Source organism: Ranitomeya variabilis, chromosome 6 (genome assembly GCF_051348905.1).
Source record: "Ranitomeya variabilis isolate aRanVar5 chromosome 6, aRanVar5.hap1, whole genome shotgun sequence".
Lineage (NCBI taxonomy): Eukaryota > Metazoa > Chordata > Amphibia > Anura > Dendrobatidae > Ranitomeya > Ranitomeya variabilis.
Genome location: NC_135237.1, coordinates 45,259,468 through 45,278,005, shown reverse-complemented (window position 1 = coordinate 45,278,005; position 18,538 = coordinate 45,259,468). Strand labels below are relative to the sequence as shown.

Genomic DNA, 18,538 nt, shown 5'->3' with positions numbered 1-18,538 from the left:
AAGCGCTGTCCCCCCCACATGGTGCTGAAGCCGCGATTCATATGTTCCCTGCAGCAGCGTTTGCTGCAGAGAAAATATGAATAATAGTGTTTAAAATAAAGATCTATGTGTCCCCCGCCCTCCCACCCCCTGTGCGCCCCCCCACCCCCTGTGCGCCCCCCCCGCTGTTCTGAAAATACTCACCCGCTCCCACGTTGGCTGTCACTCCTTCCTCTCTGCCCCGTGCCTCCTACTGTATGCGGTCACGTGGGGCCGCTCATTTACAATCATGAATAGTCGGCTCCGCCCCTATGGGAGGTGGAGCCACATATTCATGACTGTAAATGATCGGCCCCACGTGACCGCATACACTAGAAGCCGCGGCCAGACCAGGAAGCAGCGAGGGAGGCGGGTAAGTATTTTCAGAACAGCGGGGGGGGGCGCACAGGGGGGGGAGGGCGGCGGACACATAGATCTTTATTTTAAACACTGTTATTCATATTTTCTCTGCAACAAACGCTGCTGCAGGGAACATATGAATCGCGGCTTCAGCACGATGCAGGGTACCACACGCATGGGTACCACACGCTCCGTGTGGTACCCACTCGCCATACGGGTGGCACACGTGTGCCGCACGTATGGCCTACGTGAGTTCCCAGGCACATGGACACGGATAACTCCGGTACCGATTTATTCCGGTACCGGAATTATCTGGACGTGTGGGACAGCCCTAAGTAACGTGGATAGCGGCGCTCCCGTGCCTAGCTGCGGTGATGAATGCCTATCTGCCTCCAGTGCGGCGTTATGTAGCGCGGGACCGGAAGTAACCGGTCAAAACCGGAAGTGACATATCGCTATGCTTAAATGCGAACTGCGCATGCGCTGGCTGTTGTTAGGGAAACTGAACTGCCTGTCTGAAGCCAATCATGGCCGTGGAGGGAGTAACAGCGATATGCAATCCTGGTCTAATAAAGCTATGGTATAAAGCAAGTGATATGTAACTCAGTATGGATAGGAATAGAGCGCTATGAAATGGGCAACTATTATGAGCTAACGGAAAAGGAAAATAACGGTAAAAATAAGAAAAATTATAAAAATAAAATAAAAGTGGAAAAAATTGAAAAAATGCAAAAAAATAATGCAAAAAAATTAAATAAATAGCAAGATGAGATGAATATTATGAAAAAATTGCAAACAGAGGATGAAAAAATGAAAAGATGAAAATAAAAATAAAATAATAAAGGTGAAAAATAACAATTAAAAAGAAAAATAGGAAAGAAAAAAATTGAAAAAAATAAAAAAAATTGAAAAAATAAGAATAAAACAAAAAAGTAAAAATAAAAATAATGATAAAAATAAAAATGATAAAAATAAAATAAATATAAAAATAAAAATAAAATGAAGTCAGACATGGAGCAAGAGCAAAACTCACCTAGAGTCACGGTATATTAGCGAGTCCGGAAAACAACAGAGAGAAACATTAACAAGTATTCACAGGAGCCAATCAACTTCCCTATTAAGTCCCTTTGGTGCCATTGTATCCAATTTGTGGATCCAGTATGTTTCACGTGATTTAAGTAGTCTAATGTGGTCCCCTCCCCTTCTGGGGCGAGGAACATGTTCAATGATTTGAAATTTTAGCTGCGCCACTGTGTGTCTGAAGTTGATGAAATGGTCCGGCAGGGGTAGCCAGGTTTTACCACACCTAATGGTTGATTTGTGGCTAGCAATACGATCTTTAATATGTTGTGTGGTTTCTCCCACATAGAGGAGGCCACATGGACACTTAACTAAGTAGACCACAAAATTAGAGTTACAGGTAAAGAAACCATGTACTGGGTAGGATCGACCGGTCCTCGGGTGGGTGATATTTTCTGACTTGATCACATTAGAACAAGCAGCACAACTGAGGCAGGGGAACGTACCGTTACGTCGGGAGGATAATAGTTTCTGTGTGGTATTGGGGCGCGTGTTCCCAATGTCAGCTCTTACCAATTTGTCCTTTATATTAGGTGGTCTTTTGGTACACATTAGTACTGGTTCCCCGAATGTCTGAATGTTGGGATAAGCTTTGGATAAAAGGGGCCAATGTTTTCTGATTATAGAGTGCACCTTGGGCATGAGCGGGTGGTATGTGTGTATGAACGGAACTCTCTTGATCGTATGTCTCGGGGGAGGGGGAGATTGTGGTACTGAGGCATGTATTTTCTCTTCTTGGAGCAACCGAGTTGGATAATGTCTTTCCTGAAATCTCTGAGCAATCGTGTCCAATCTGTCCTTGCGGGTTGTTGGGTCAGAAACAATGCGTGCAACTCTGTTAAATTGACAACGTGGTAAGCTGTTTTTCATGGATCTTGGGTGGCAACTAGTGTAATGCAGTAAACTATTGCAATCTGTTGGTTTGCAGTAAAGGTCTGTAGTAAGGTGCCCCTGGGTATCTAAGAGAACTCTGGTGTCTAAGAATGGTACAGATTTTTTGTCTTGATGAATGGTGAATTGGAGCTCAGGGAGAATAGAATTAAGTTGAGAAAGAAAAGACATCAGTGAATCTGTTGTACCTGTCCAAATGAAGAAGATATCATCTATATAGCGATGATATCCCAAAATATGCTGCCGAAACAAGTCATTGGTGTATACATGCGTGATTTCAAAAAAATTCATAAAGGCATTAGCGTAAGCTGGCGCGACGTTCGAGCCCATTGCTGTGCCGCACCTCTGGACATAGAACGTGTCGCCCCAAAGAAAATAGTTCTCATAGAGTACTATGTGTAGGAGATCTAGGCAAAATTGGATGGCATTATTGGACATATTAGATAATTGTAATAGATACTTCGTGGCTTCCATACCCTTATTGTGTTGGATCGAGGTGTAAAGACTGTTGACATCTAGTGTAACCAGGGTACTGTCAAGGGGTACTGCGTCTAGGTGTCTGATAAGGCTGAGAAAATGTCCGGTATCCAGGAGAAAAGTTTGGGTATTTTTGATAAGTGGCGTTAGAATTTTCTCAAGGAAAGTGGAGAGAGGAGACAAAACAGAGTCTGTAGAAGCCACGATGGGTCTGCCTGGGGGATTATGGAGTGACTTGTGGATTTTGGGTAACACATAAAAGACAGGTGTAATAGGATGAGGATTGATCAGATAGGTTGCGGTTTTTCGATCAATGACATGTTGCGCAAGGTATGTGTCTACCAGATTATGGATCTTAGTATTGATGGTAGTGACCGGATCTCTTGGTAAAATGCCGTAGGTATTGGTGTCAGATAATTGGCAGGTTATTTCATCCATGTATTGTGTCCGATTCATTACCACAATAGCTCCCCCCTTATCGGCTGGTTTTACAATAATAGTTTTGTTAACCTGTAGGGATGTAAGAGCTTGCGTTTCAGTGGACGAAAGATTAGAATGTGAGGGAAAGAATCCCACCTGTTGTTGATGCGAAAGAGAGTTGATCTCGCGATCAATCAAGGAGATGAACGTTTCAGAGGCACATACTGTGTAGTGGCCGCTGCCGAGTACTGCAGATTGTCTCCTATTGAAGAGAGTAATACTTTTTTTTCCTTTTTTTACTAGAGGAATTGCCTGTATTTGGGGTCTCATTACCTATCTAGCTAAAGCAGTAGACCTTTGAGCAGTACTTGTTATTGGATCACTAGCAATCACCTTAATAACAATCACCTGCATTATAACAGATTTTCTTCTTCTGCAGAGCTTTGTTTGCCATGCAGCAGTGCTGTGTTTGTCACTAGGCAAACCTCAGTGATATTGCAATGTGCACAGGTAAAATCTAGTGAATTCTAGTATTTTAACCTGTTATTATGATGAACAGTTACATGACAACTTAAGCTCTGCTACATTATTATTATTATGATTATTATTATTACATCTACATTTACTACATCTGTAAATGCTCATTTACCTACCAATCAATGAATATATTCAATAGAAATATTAATGAGTTGAACATCACAGGGGGATGGAATAATTTTCCCCCCTCATTTCATATATTCACCAAACCCCAAAAGTATTCATAGTATATTCTCCAGTGCAGTCAAAGCCCAGAACTATCCCCTTACTGGTTATATTGCAGTATCCACTCACTGAATCCAACACATGCTAGAATATCATTAAAAAAACATATTTATTCAATAAGAAAGAAGTATCAAAAAAATAAATTATTGTAATTTCCCCAAATGATCAGCGTCTTGTGCTTTTTGCATATGTCACATTAAATTAAATATAAATTATACATTCATTTCCCAGTCCTTCCCATCCAATTATAATAAATATATAAATATAAAGATGATTGCCAGATCAGGTGTACATATATTATAAATTACATTGCACGTGTCATCAGTTATGTACAGGGATATATACAGTCATGTGTGTACAAGGTAGGGGGGTCAGGAAGTGCAGATTCACATTATATGTCCAGGCACAGAGCCAGGGGGGGCTCGTTTTCTATGTCATTGAGGGATGATTTGCTTAGTTTCCTGGGGTCCTCAGGGGTCCACACTTTGGCGGTTCTTACAATGTTCTGATCTCTGAGCTGCTTCTCATCAGTCCAGGAAAGGGAATGGCCAGCAAGAGGGGGGAGCCCATAATCTGGGTCACTGGGAGATGGAGATCCTGAGTGGGGAAAACAAATCCACATTAGTTACTGAAGCCTAATAATCCCATGTCATCTATGGCGAAGCCCCATCTATGCATTACATCTGCCAGATAGCCAATAGATTTCACTGTCTTAGTCTGTGTACTTATATATTGTATATACATCTATACATCAATGTCTACATGTTTTATAGACATTATAGTCATTATATTCTGTATATTTCATATTATTTGTGCTTATATATACCTTATAGTCTATATACCTCACAGGCTATACATTAACATATTTTATATACATCAATGTCTACATGTTATATACTGTATATATAATAGTCATTATATTCTCTATGCTTCACAGTCTATGTACTTATATATGTTGTATATAGCTAATTATATCTAAATGTTCTATATACCTCATACCCTATATGTTTACTTATTATATATACATCAATGTCTACATGTTCTATATATCTCAGTCATTATATTACATATATTTTTATAAATGCATTCTACATTCTATGTAGCCTATATATTTTATATACATAAATCTATATGTTAGATATTATACACCTTCTAACCTTAAAGCTATATATTCCATATATCTCATTGTCTATCGCATAGGCTAAGCTTCATATCCCCTATATTCTATATATCTCATGTTAAAGAACTAGATGCCTATACTTAAATATATTCTATACACTCTATAGCATATATGCATATATTTTCCCTATTCCTCATAGCTATTTATAATGTTCTATATACCGCATCACCTATGACTCTATATACAGCCTTTCCTATATACTTATATATCCATGATCTATATATATACTCTAACCTATATACCAATGCATTATACAGTATAATCATACACTATGTATCTATATATTAAATATACATTATAGCAGTTTCTAACTGTTAAATAAAGCCAAAGACCAGATGTCCTGTTAATTCTGAATGTTAATTATCCACTTTTCTATAATATATTATTATTTTTATTATTTTTATTAAAAATAATAATTACTAGTATTTATTATTTTTAATATTATTTTTTTCTTCCATATGGTCAATTTAGGTATATTTAACACCAAACTCAAGAGTTGCAAGGTTTGCATTGTGTTGTAGCCCCTAGTATGCCTTGGGCAGCAGTTTCTCTGATGTTGCATGCCCCTCATGCCCCTCATGCCCTCAGCTCTGCTACTTACTTGTGCCTCTGTGACAGATGATGACTTTCTTGGGTTGCAAGGAGCTTTCAGTGTTAGAGTTCCTCAGTGGAAGATCTGATTGCACCAGCTCGCTGAGAAAGTTAATGTAACCTATGGCCAAGCGCAGGGTGTCCACCTTGGAGAGCCTTTTTTCATAAGGAAGAGTTGGGATGTGCGATCTCAATCCCTCAAAGGCATCATTGATGGACTGCATCCTCCTGCGCTCCCTGACGTTGGCTGCTTGTCTCAGCTGCTGCATCTCCATCTCAGACCTGATCCTTCTCCTCCTCTTCGCAGCCGAGCTGCTCCCCTTCATTCCTGGAGACAAGTCGCAGCCTCCATCCCCACAGTCATAGGGGAATCCTCCAGAGGAGGAGGAGGAGAAGGAGAAGTTGCCAGCATCACAGTAGTCTTCTCCATGGACTATCCTGCTGTCCTTATAGTACTCCTGGATCTGACCAGTTAAGAAGTCCACATCATCTTCTAAGAAGTCATCTGCATCTAAGTGGTCCCTGGAAGACTGGTCAGTGAAGAAGTCTTCTTCATCAAAGTAAGGGGAGGGGAAGGACTCCAGTCCTGTGAACTGCTCCAGCACTGTGTCCATGGTGGCCTGTTGTTGCACAGCAGTGGTCTGGTCCCTGGTGTCCTCTGGAGGTTCAGGACTTGCTGCTCTACAGAGCAGACACGCGAGGATTCTTATAAGAACATCCCAGGACGCGTGCCTTCACCCCAAGCCCAGAGCCAATCAGAGTGGGCAAGCCTTTCCCCCACCTCTCTGGTCATTAAACACCTACATGTGCTGGGAGGGCAGTGCCCACCCAGACCCCCTCCTCTAGCCACCCACCCACTCATGGACACAGGTAGCTGCCTGGACGACCAGCTGCTCCCTCCCTTCTATCTCATCCCAGCAGAAGAGGACGAGGTCAAGAGGAAAGAAAACAGCCAGCGACTGCTTGTATGGAGCACAATGAGCACCCTGGGACTGCACAAGTCATATTGTCACCAGATAAAGGCTCCTCCAGCTCTGGACTGCAAGCACCAGCAGGTTCTGGAGAGGGACACACTCTATAGCATTGTCCACCATAGGACCTTTAAGAGTTCACTTGATTTAACCTCCCCAGAAGAATATCTGAGAACATTGAGGTGACCTGGAGAGGTGCCCAGTAACCTAAAACTATCTAAAACTCAGATATAGGAAGCCAAGAGGTTACCCACCCAGGGGGTCCATAATGGATCACATGGAAAAGATGCTAAAACACCATTTATTTATTTGTCTATACTAGATAATGGAAGATGGAGAATAATCAAACTGAATACAGCTGTGGTTGCCATGTGTGATAATGGTGGGATATTGTCAGCAAACTACAGAATAATAGTATATATTACATAGCACATGTATATGGTGTAACCTGCTAACCTGTAGTGCTGCCCTGCAATGCAACTCAATAGTGTGAATATGGCAGTGAGTTGCAGCAGTCAGGGAATGCTGAGAGCTGTAGTCCACATAACACCACAGTCACACACACCATCTTATATACTGTGTACAGGGCCATGGAGTGATGCAGCTAAAACACCAGACAGGGCTTTAGCTTTAGCCGATCATTTATGCAAATAAATACTATATATATATATATATATATATATATATATATATATATATATATATATATATATATATATATATATATATATATATATATACACTCACTGGCCACTTTATTAGGTACACCTGTCCAACTTCTTGTTAACACTTAATTTCTAATCAGCCAATCACATGGCGGCAACTCAGTGCATTTAGGCATGTAGACATGGTCAAGACAATCTCCTGCAGTTCAAACCGAGCATCAGTATGGGGAAGAAAGGTGATTTGAGTGCCTTTGAACGTGGCATGGTTGTTGGTGCCAGAAGGGCTGGTCTGAGTATTTCAGAAACTGCTGATCTACTGGGATTTTCACGCACAACCATCTCTAGGGTTTACAGAGAATGGTCCGAAAAAGAAAAAAAATCCAGTGAGCGGCAGTTCTGTGGGCGGAAATGCCTTGTTGATGCCAGAGGTCAGAGGAGAATGGGCAGACTGGTTCGAGCTGATAGAAAGGCAACAGTGACTCAAATCGCCACCCGTTACAACCAAGGTAGGCCTAAGAGCATCTCTGAACGCACAGTGCGTCGAACTTTGAGGCAGATGGGCTACAGCAGCAGAAGACCACACCGGGTACCACTCCTTTCAGCTAAGAACAGGAAACTGAGGCTACAATTTGTACAAGCTCATCGAAATTGGACAGTAGAAGATTGGAAAAACGTTGCTTGGTCTGATGAGTCTCGATTTCTGCTGAGACATTCGGATGGTAGGGTCAGAATTTGGCGTAAACAACATGAAAGCATGGATCCATCCTGCCTTGTATGGAGCATCTTTGGGATGTGCAGCCGACAAATCTGCGGCAACTGTGTGATGCCATCATGTCAATATGGACCAAAATCTCTGAGGAATGCTTCCAGCACCTTGTTGAATCTATGCCACAAAGAATTGAGGCAGTTCTGAAGGCAAAAGGGGTCCAACCCGTTACTAGCATGGTGTACCTAATAAAGTGGCCGGTGAGTGTATATATATATATATACACACACACATCACAAACCCACGTAAATATATGTCTCAGCCTCTCAGGTCGTATTCAGATAAATTTCTATTGCACCAAACCTTCTGTTTTAACTGCTGAGACTTGTATTAGTAAAGAGTTCATTTATGTGATGCTATAACTTGTAGCACAACTAGAAATAGATAGAAAGACTAGATAGATAGATAGAAAGATAATAGATAGATAATAGATAAATAATAGAGATAGATAGATAGATAGATAGATAGATAGATAGAAAGATAATAGATAGATAATAGATAAATAATAGAGATAGATACATAGATAGATAGATAGATAGATAGATAGATAGAAAGATAATAGATAGATAATAGATAAATAATAGAGATAGATAGATAGATAGATAGATAGATAGATGATAGATAGAAAGATAAATAATAGATGATAGATTGATAAATGATAGCTATATAGACTGTAATAAGTAGTGTTCAAGACACGATGACCCCTAATTAACTACAATGCTGAGACCACCTTATTAGCCTCTTCTCTGTCTAGCTATCCGAGATTTGTCCACAATTAACCCTAATGATTGTCCCCATCTTCAGTGGATTAGATAAAGGATACAGGGACCTCATCAATCAACAAGTGGAGAGAGTTGTGGTGTCAGGACTGGGGGCTCTGGCTGGGATGTGGGCAGCAGGGGCTACTGTGACAAGGACATTATCTGAAGATGACCTCTGTCCTGGAGGGGCCCTGCTGCTGCTAGGTGGCACTATGATTAACCCCCTGCATGCCAGACAGGGACTCCTGTCACAACACCCATAATTTATGAGAATTGCATCACTACAGAAGAAGTAAAAAAAAATCATTTCTACAGAGACTATGAAATATATATATTCACTTACACTTATACACTGTAACATACATGCAAAATACAAAAATAAAGTACTGTAGTAATTACATTGTTAAAGAAATAATTTATTATTATTGTTATTATCATAAATACTAGAGGTAATATTACTAGTATTTGCAGGATTAATATAATTGTTAGTAATAGTATGAATATTAGTATTATAGGTAGTAGTAATAATTAGTAATAGTAGTGTTATAATTACTGGAATTACAGTTTTATAATTAGTAGTAGGCAGTAGTAATGGTGATATTAGAATTATTATCATTATTGTTGCTAATAGTTGTAATACCAGCTGCAGTATTATAAGTAATAGCATTATTATTACTATTAGCAGTAGTTGCATCTCCATTATTTTTATGACCACTAGTTTTATATTATGTTATTATACAGATGATGATAATATTAATCACAATAATTACATGACATTGTCTCCTGCTGCTTTCTGGGTTACGTTTGTTCTTGCCGCTTGTTACTGTAGTCATTGGTTTACTCTTTATTAATGATTATCTATATGACCTTGTCGGTGCTGATGTCATAGGAGGTAATGGTGTTAATCAGCTGCTGATATTATATATGTGTGATGGAAATATATACCAAAGCAATGTGTCAGATTGTTCGCACAGGTGAGACAGTAATCCAGGAGTAATCATTAGCGCAAATTGCATAGTTCAAAAACTCATTGATATTAATGTAGATAGATAAATAATTAGGAAATAGATAAATAGATGGTTAGATGATACATCAATAAATAGGTGGATATGAGATAGATAGATAGATAGATAGATAGATAGATAGATAGATAGATAATAGATATATAATACATAGATAGATATGAGATAGATTTATAGATTATAGATAGATAGATAATATATAGATAGATAGATAGATAGATAGATATGAGATAGATAGATAGATAGATAGATAGATAGATAGATAGATAGATAGATGATAGATAGATAGACAGACAGATAGATAATAGATAGATATGGAATAGATAGATAGATAGATAGATAGATAGATAGATAGATAGATAGATAGATAGATAGATATTAGGATGGATAATAGATAGATAATAGATATATAATAGATAGATAGATAGATAGATAGATAGATAGATAGATAATAGATATGGAACAGAGACAGATAGATAATAGATAGATATACTCCCTATATATGCAGGTTCTGACTGTGGAACCACATAAACAAAAATAATCTATCTCCAATCCAAGTGCACTTAACAAAATATCGATATGTGCCCCCTGTAGCCTGGAGGGACACAAGCCCGCTAATAAGCAGCCACCATTTGTCTCCGACCATTGCCCCAGAAGCTGGCTCTGCTCTGCTCTGCTCTGCTCTCCTCTGGGTCATTTAGGGCAATTGTCGGATATTTGTCGGAGTATCGGGGGCTGCTGCAGCGCATCTGCTGGCTGCGGAGGGATGAGCCGCCTGTGGGGTACACGCTCACTTGGTTCGGGGATGGTGTTTGCACAGTGATGTCCCTGTTGCCCCCATTTGTGGCCCTGAGAGGCACCTGCAGCGCAGGCGGCTGTGTACACGGAGCTGGTACCTGTGCGCCTTACTGGTAATGCACCATAAAAAGCTCCTTTCATGTGAAGCTGGGGGAGGTCAGTGTGTGCCCCCCCGGGGACGGGAGCAGCGCAAGCTGCAGAGCCGGCCCGTCCATGGGAATCCAACCACTTGTGCTCCTCTCCCCCCAGCCCCAGCCGGGGGAACAAATGAGGAGCCATCGATCTGCAGCCCACTGACAAACGACATGACAGCTCAACATGGCGGCCTGCCCCAGCCTCAGCCACTGCAGGCACCCACAGCAGTCACCAGCATTATCACCGCTCTGTGGATGGGAACACAACCCTGCACATCCCATAATGTCACCTGCTCCGCTCCCATAATGCACATCCCATAATGTCACCTGCTCCGCTCCCCCCACACCCTGCACATCCCATAATGTCACCTGCTCCGCTCCCCCCACACCCTGCACATCCCATAATGTCACCTGCTCTGCACCCCCAAATCCTGCACATCCCATAATGTCACCTGCTCCGCTCCCCCACCACTATGTGACAGCGACATGGGGTCGGGGATAGCTACAGCAATTATATGTCTCCAGACCAAATATAAGCAGATTTGCTAAACAGCCATCTATCATCATGACATATCAGACATATCTATCTACTAAGCTATATAATTTTCTTTTTCTTTCTTTCTTTCTTTCTTTCTTTCTTTCTTTCTTTCTTTCTTTCTTTCTTTCTTTCTTTCTTTCCCATTTATTTATTTCTCTCTTTCTTTCCCATTTCTTTCTTTCTCTCTTCTTTCCCATTAATTTTTCTTTCTCTTTCCTTCCTTCCTTCTTTCTCTCTCCCATTTCTTTCTCTCTTTCTTTTCCTTCCTTCCTTCCTTCTCTCTCTCCCATTTCTTTCTCTCTTTCTTTCCCATTTCTTTCTTTCTCTTTCTTTCCCATTAATTTTTCGTTCTCCTTCCTTCCTTCCCTCCTTCCTTCCTTCCTTCCTTCCTTCCTTCCTTCCTTCCTTCTCTCTCTCCCATTTCTTTCTCTCTTTCTTTTCCTTCCTTCTCTCTCTCCCATTTCTTTCTCTCTTTCTTTTCCTTCCTTCCTTCCTTCCTTCCTTCTCTCTCTCCCATTTCTTTCTCTCTTTCTTTTCCTTCCTTCCTTCCTTCTCTCTCTCCCATTTCTTTCTCTCTTTATTTTCCTTCCTTCCTTCTCTCTCTCCCATTTCTTTCTTTCTTTCTCTTTCTTTCTTTCTTTCTTTCTTTCTTTCTTTCTTTTCCTTCCTTCTTTCTCTCTCTCCCATTGCTTTCTCTCTTTCTTTTCCTTCCTTCCTTCCTTCTTTCTCTCTCTCCCATTTCTTTCTCTCTTTCTTTTCCTTCCTTCCTTCTCTCTCTCCCATTTCTTTCTCTCTTTCATTTCCTTCCTTCCTTCTCTCTCCCATTTCTTTCTCTCTTTCTTTTCCTTCCTTCCTTCCTTCCTTCTTTCTCTCTCTCCCATTTCTTTCTCTCTTTCTTTTCCTTCCTTCCTTCCTTCTTTCTCTCTCTCCCATTTCTTTCTCTCTTTATTTTCCTTCCTTCCTTCTCTCTCTCCCATTTCTTTCTTTCTTTCTTTCTTTCTTTCTTTCTTTCTTTCTTTCTTTCTTTCTTTTCCTTCCTTCCTTCCTTCTTTCTCTCTCTCCCATTGCTTTCTCTCTTTCTTTTCCTTCCTTCCTTCTTTCTCTCTCTCCCATTTCTTTCTCTCTTTCTTTTCCTTCCTTCCTTCTTTCTCTCTCTCCCATTTCTTTCTCTCTTTCTTTTCATTCCTTCCTTCTCTCTCCCATTTCTTTCTCTCTTTCTTTTCCTTCCTTCCTTCTTTCTCTCTCTCCCATTTCTTTCTCTTTCTTTTCCTTCCTTCCTTCTCTCTCTCCCATTTCTTTCTCTCTTTCTTTTCCTTCCTTCCTTCTTTCTCTCTCTCCCATTGCTTTCTCTCTTTCTTTTCCTTCCTTCCTTCTTTCTCTCTCTCCCATTTCTTTCTCTCTTTCTTTTCCTTCCTTCTTTCTCTCTCCCCTATTTCTCTCTCTCTTTTCCTTCCTTCTTTCTCTCTCCCCTATTTCTCTCTCTCTTTATTTTCCTTCCTTCCTTCTTTCTCTCTCTCCCATTTCTCTCTCTTTCTTTTCCTTCCTTCCTTCTTTCTCTCTCTCCCATTTCTTTCTTTCTCTTTCTTTTCCTTCCTTCCTTCCTTCTTTCTCTCTCCCCCATTTCTTTCTCTCTTTCTTTTCCTTCCTTCCTTCTTTCTCTCCCATTTCTTTCTCTCTTTCTTTTCCTTCCTTCCTCCCTTCCTTCCTTCCTTTATCATTTATCTAGTCTCTAATGGAAACATTAAGTAGAAAATTACTAGAGTTTATTAACCCATGTAGATTTTCCTGTTCACTATCCAAACCTTTTCCATTCCTTTTTTTTTTTTAATGAAGAGGTTTGGAATATACTTTGATGGTCTGACACGCTGTATTTATCTATCTATCTATTATCTATCCATCTATCTATTATCTGTCTATTATCTATCTATCTATCTATCTATCTATCTATCTATCTATCTATCTATCTATCTATCCATCTATCTATTATATATCTATCTATTATCTATCTATCTATCTAATATCTATCTATCTATTATCTATCTGTCTATCCATCCATCGATCTATCCCACACATAGGTAGTAGTACAGTTAGGAGGCCAATTAATCATGGCCATTGTGCTAACACTTCCCATCCCTGAATGTGCCCAGTCCCCTTTGCTCAGTGCCTGCATCATGTCACCCCACAATGTTGGCATCAATGGCTCCTCTAGGGATCTGAGGTCGAGATGTCCTCTGTCTACAAAGTGAATGCTTCTTCCCCCATAACCCAGAGTCATTCTAGTGCAGAACAATTAGGAGCACTCTGGGGTTAGGAAGTGAACACTTAGAAGTCAGCAGCAATGACTTAATGAGGCTTCCAAAGCGACACCTGCAGGACGGCCGGTGGTGAATGGCGCTGGCAGTGAGGGATGGAGCTTGTACCTGGTCTCGCCCCCAGCGGCAGCAGCAGACACAAGGCTTCCAAGGCGCCGGTGCTCAGGCTGTCACCCTGCTGGAGAGCGCCCTGCCCCGAGCCAACTGCACGATGGGCCGATCCATGGGAATCTCGCCACTTGTGCGCAGCAGCCCGGAGGGGGCTCAGCTTCCCTTTCACCGACGCACACAATTAAAGCAAAATGCTCAATGAGCGTTATAAATGGGGAGCAATCGCTGTGCACATTGCCCGGCAAATCAAATGATATGGTCACTTATGGACGGTTATCATGCACTTTACAAGGGGAACAGGTAATCTCTGACTTGGTGAATGGCATAGATTTATTGGGGAGCACGCATGGAGGAGGCAGGGGGGCCCTGGCATTATTCTCCCAGGGGCCACTGACAAGGCTCTTTATTGCTCTTTTCTCAGCCTTGCTGTTAGTTTGCTTTTACTACACAACAGGGCTCACGTTAGACACCTGCTCAGCAGGACAGGAGAGGAGCCACAGGTCTTTCTTGCCCAGGCTGGGAACCAGCAGGACACAAGCCAGAGTGCTAATACATGGCAGTGTGAGCTAGTGCAGAGAGCTAGACAGGCCTTGTGGGACTACAAGTCACAGCATGCATAGGGGGAGCAGGCAAGGCTGGGGGACCAGGACGTTATACATTTATGGGAAGTAGATTAAATACTGCATTGGTTTGGATAAAGCTACATTAATCAGATATAAGTAAGCAAGAGATAAGAGGGTCCGCATCCACCCGCAAGGCAGCGAGCAGACAAATTGTGGTGGTCTACATTTAAAAAAGAAATGCAAGTGACCTACTGATATTACACAATATGGAGCTGAGGATTCCTAGTGCACAGAACTGATGTATCACACAGAATTTGTTTTACAAATAAATGTTTACATTGTTAGGTTTAATGTGAAGAATTAAGTAAAGTTCTAAAGACCAGAATAACACACAATATGTCTAGTCTGTTTATTAAAACAAAAGATCCCGAGTTCTGTAGATTCCTACAACAAAGCTCCCACAATGAGTTGTTGATGACATTTTCTTTATTCCGTTTATTCCATTTTTTTATTGCGTTGTTTTACATGCGTTTTTATCACGGTTTTCACTGCGCATTTTGTGTCTCTTGTTGGTGTCATGTTTTAAATTTAGCTGCTTTGGTTTTGATATTTTCTGGCATTTAGCTTTATTCATACAGTCATGTTCTGATCACATGCTATTTTAGTGCGTCTCCACAGCAGAAATGCATTAAAATAGCTTGTGGGGTTTTTAACCTGTGGAAAGTCCGCACATAAATCTATTGATACTTGTAAGAAAAATTAACATTTTTAATATTTAAAAAATGCACTGCAGGTCAGTGCATGTAGCGTAATAATTGTATCTTTGCAGCTTTTGGAGTCCTGGGTGTAAATCCCACCAAGGACAATATCTGAAAAGAGTTTGTATGTTCTTCCCATGATTGAGTGAGTTTCCTCCGGGTTCTCCGGTTTCCTCTCACAATCCAAAGACTTTTACTGATAGAGAATCTAGATTGTGAGCCCCAATGGGGACAGCGATGATGATGATGATGTCTGTAAAGTGCTGTGGAGTATGATAGTGCTATAAAAAAGAAAATCATAGTAAATAAATAATATAATAAATCCCATACACTTTGTTGGAACTGTAAAAAGCTGCATTTTCTGCACAGCGAAAATATGCATCAAAAACTAATTTTGGGATCTTAGCCTCATTGTTAGGCTCAATTTTTCTCTTTTTTGGATTATATATTTACCTAGTGAGCAATAGGAATAGAAGCACATTTATTTCCACTGTGGAGAAATACACACTTTAGACTTCTCTTTGAGCTGTCAGTAAAAAGCCTCCATTCCTCTCTTATATTTTCAAATCCCATTGACTCAATTAGTCCTTTGACATCAATGCAGTACATAAGTTGATCGTACATATGGAAATATTTCTCTCCGCTCCGTACCAGTCTGTCATTGTAAAATTTGTTTACTGTAAACGATATCTATAACTGTGCATGTAACCCCTTTCTCATGTACAGCACCATGGAATTAATGGTGCTATATAAATAAATAATAATTATAATTTCAAAAGATATTATTTTATCGCGATACATGAATGAGGTAGCAAAATACCACCAGGATTTTGTGCAAAAAACAGGATCTGACCAAAATAAATGGATGTGAGAATTTGGATCCATATACTGTTCTCACACAGGGCCTTCTTCTGTATCCTCCCCTGATCTTACCTAAAATACAGTGTAAATCAGAACTATTAGTCTCAGCATGCTCTGCCATGTATAGACTAAGAACATAGCTTCACAGGAGAACTTGAGGTAATTTCAATATAGCCCCTTATTTAATGTCACCCTGCACACCCCTCATTTTATAACAACTTGCACACTCCTTCATTTTATGCCTCCTCCTTACAGCCCCTCATTTTATGCCCCCTTGCTAAGCCATTCATTTCATGCCCCCTCATGCACAGCCCCTCATTTCATGCCCCCTCATGCACAGCCCCTCATTTCATGCCCCCCATGCACAGCCCCTCATTTCATGCTCCTGCTGCACAATCCCACATTTTATGCCCCACTGCACAGTCCCTCATTTGATGTCCTCCCTGCACAGCCCCTCATTTTATGCCCTATTGCACAGCCCCTTATTTTATGCCACCAGCACAGCCCCTCATTTTATGCCCCACTGCACAGCCCCTCATTTGATGTCCTCCCTGCACAGCCCCTCATTTCATGTCCCCATGCACAGCCCCTCATTTTATGCCCTATTGCACAGCCCCTTATTATATGCCATGAGCACAGCCCCTCATTTTATGCCACCAGCACAGCCCCTCATTTTAATCCTTCCCTGCACAGACCGGCGTTTTATGCCCTCTGCACAGCACTTCATTTTATGCCCCCCTGCACAGCTCCTCATTTTATGGCCAAGTAATATAATAATAATAATAATAATAACTAGATGGGCATTTCCTGAAGGAAATACATGGTGCTTGAACAGCGCTGCCAGCTTTACAGCAGCACTATTCACACACGGGACCAGGGGGGCCACTTACTTTTCCACACCCGGGACCAGGGGAGCACTTACTTTTCCACACCCAGGACCGGGGCGCACTTACTTTTCCACACCCGGGACCGGGGCGCACTTACTTTTGCACACGGGGCCTGGGGCGCACTTACTTTTGCACACGGGGCCGGGGGCGCACTTACTTTTGCACACGGGGCCGGGGGCGCACTTACTTTTGCACACGGGGCCGGGGGCGCACTTACTTTTGCACACGGGGCCGGGGGCGCACTTACTTTTGCACACGGGGCCGGGGGCGCACTTACTTTTGCACACGGGGCCGGGGGCGCACTTACTTTTGCACACGGGGCCGGGGGCGCACTTACTTTTGCACACGGGGCCGGGGGCGCACTTACTTTTGCACACGGGGCCGGGGGCGCACTTACTTTTGCACACAGGGCCGAGGGCGCACTTACTTTTGCACACGGGGCCGGGGGCGCACTTACTTTTGCACACGGGGCCGGGGGCGCACTTACTTTTGCACACGGGCCGGGGGCGCACTTACTTTTGCACACGGGGCCGGGGGCGCACTTATTTTTGCACACGGGGCCGGGGGCGCACTTACTTTTGCACACGGGGCCGGGGGCGCACTTACTTTTGCACACGGGGCCGGGGGCGCACTTACTTTTGCACACGGGGCCGGGGGCGCACTTACTTTTGCACACGGGGCCGGGGGCGCACTTACTTTTGCACACGGGGCCGGGGGGGCACTTACTTTTGACACACGGGGCCGGGGGGGCACTTACTTTTGACACACGGGGCCGGGGGGCACTTACTTTTCACACACGGGGCCGGGGGGCACTTACTTTTCACACACGGGGCCGGAGGGGCACTTACTTTTCACACACGGGGCCGGGGGGGCACTTACTTTTCACACACGGGGCCGGAGGGGCACTTACTTTGCACACACGGGACGAGAGGGTGTCATAGTCACTTTATTCAGATGTTTGACTTTGATAAATGATCATGTCCTAAAATGGACACCGTACATTTGCATAGCTGCCATCTTTGGAAGGTCAAGTTCGGGGTAATGGAAAGTTCGCCATTATTTCCTATGGGAAATTTTTTTTTTTAAATGCGATTTAAATAAAATCTACATATCGGATCGACTATAAAAGTCATAGCACACCTGTCCCCACCGAGGCCTTCGAAACGCCGCCTGAACGGGGTCTCTGCGCCGAGCGGTTCGGGCCGCATTAATTGCGGAAAACGCGGAGAAGAATAATAAGAAGAAGAAAATATAAGAAATCGGATTACAATATGTTGCTTGAACCTAGGAGGTTCAAGCACCATAATAATAAAAAAAAGCTTATACTCACCTAATCCACTTATATGAAGTGCAGCAGTGGGTGCTTGACAGCATGATGACATCACTGTATTGCGCCATTCAATGTCCCCTGCGTTCGCCATCTCCAACAAGGCACAGGCCGGAAGTGGCCTCTGTCTAAAGCTAGGTTCACATTTGCGTTCAGGAGGGCTGCGGATGGCTGCGTACTTCCTCCCTTCTTCCTCCCTGAAGCTCTGCCTACACTCTGCCTACTTTTTATGCATCCTGCATTTCCCTGCGTACCTATCTTTAACATTGGGTACACAGGGACATG

The 18,538-nt window shown here is 42.2% G+C and overlaps 1 protein-coding gene across 1 annotated transcript; it reads right to left on the bottom strand.

Moving 5' to 3' along the window:
* Nucleotides 1-4,392: 4,392 nt before the first annotated feature.
* PTF1A (pancreas associated transcription factor 1a) lies at nucleotides 4,393-6,447 on the bottom strand. The gene is made up of 2 exons (XM_077271822.1): nucleotides 5,790-6,447; nucleotides 4,393-4,605 (listed from the first exon to the last, which is right to left on the bottom strand). The coding sequence occupies exons 1-2, from the start codon at nucleotides 6,391-6,393 to the stop codon at nucleotides 4,400-4,402; spliced, it is 810 nt and encodes a 269-aa protein (XP_077127937.1). The 5' UTR covers nucleotides 6,394-6,447; the 3' UTR covers nucleotides 4,393-4,399.
* Between the last annotated feature and the right edge of the window lie 12,091 nt (nucleotides 6,448-18,538).

What these genes read in the sequence shown, in the direction of transcription:
- PTF1A (XM_077271822.1), bottom strand. Translation starts at nt 6,393, where the DNA reads ATGGACACAGTGCTGGAGCAGTTCACAGGACTGGAGTCCTTCCCCTCC. An exon ending in CATCTGTCACAGAGGCACAA is followed by an intron (nt 4,606 to 5,789) that starts GTAAGTAGCAGA and finishes TTCCCCACTCAG; the next exon opens with GATCTCCATCTCCCAGTGAC.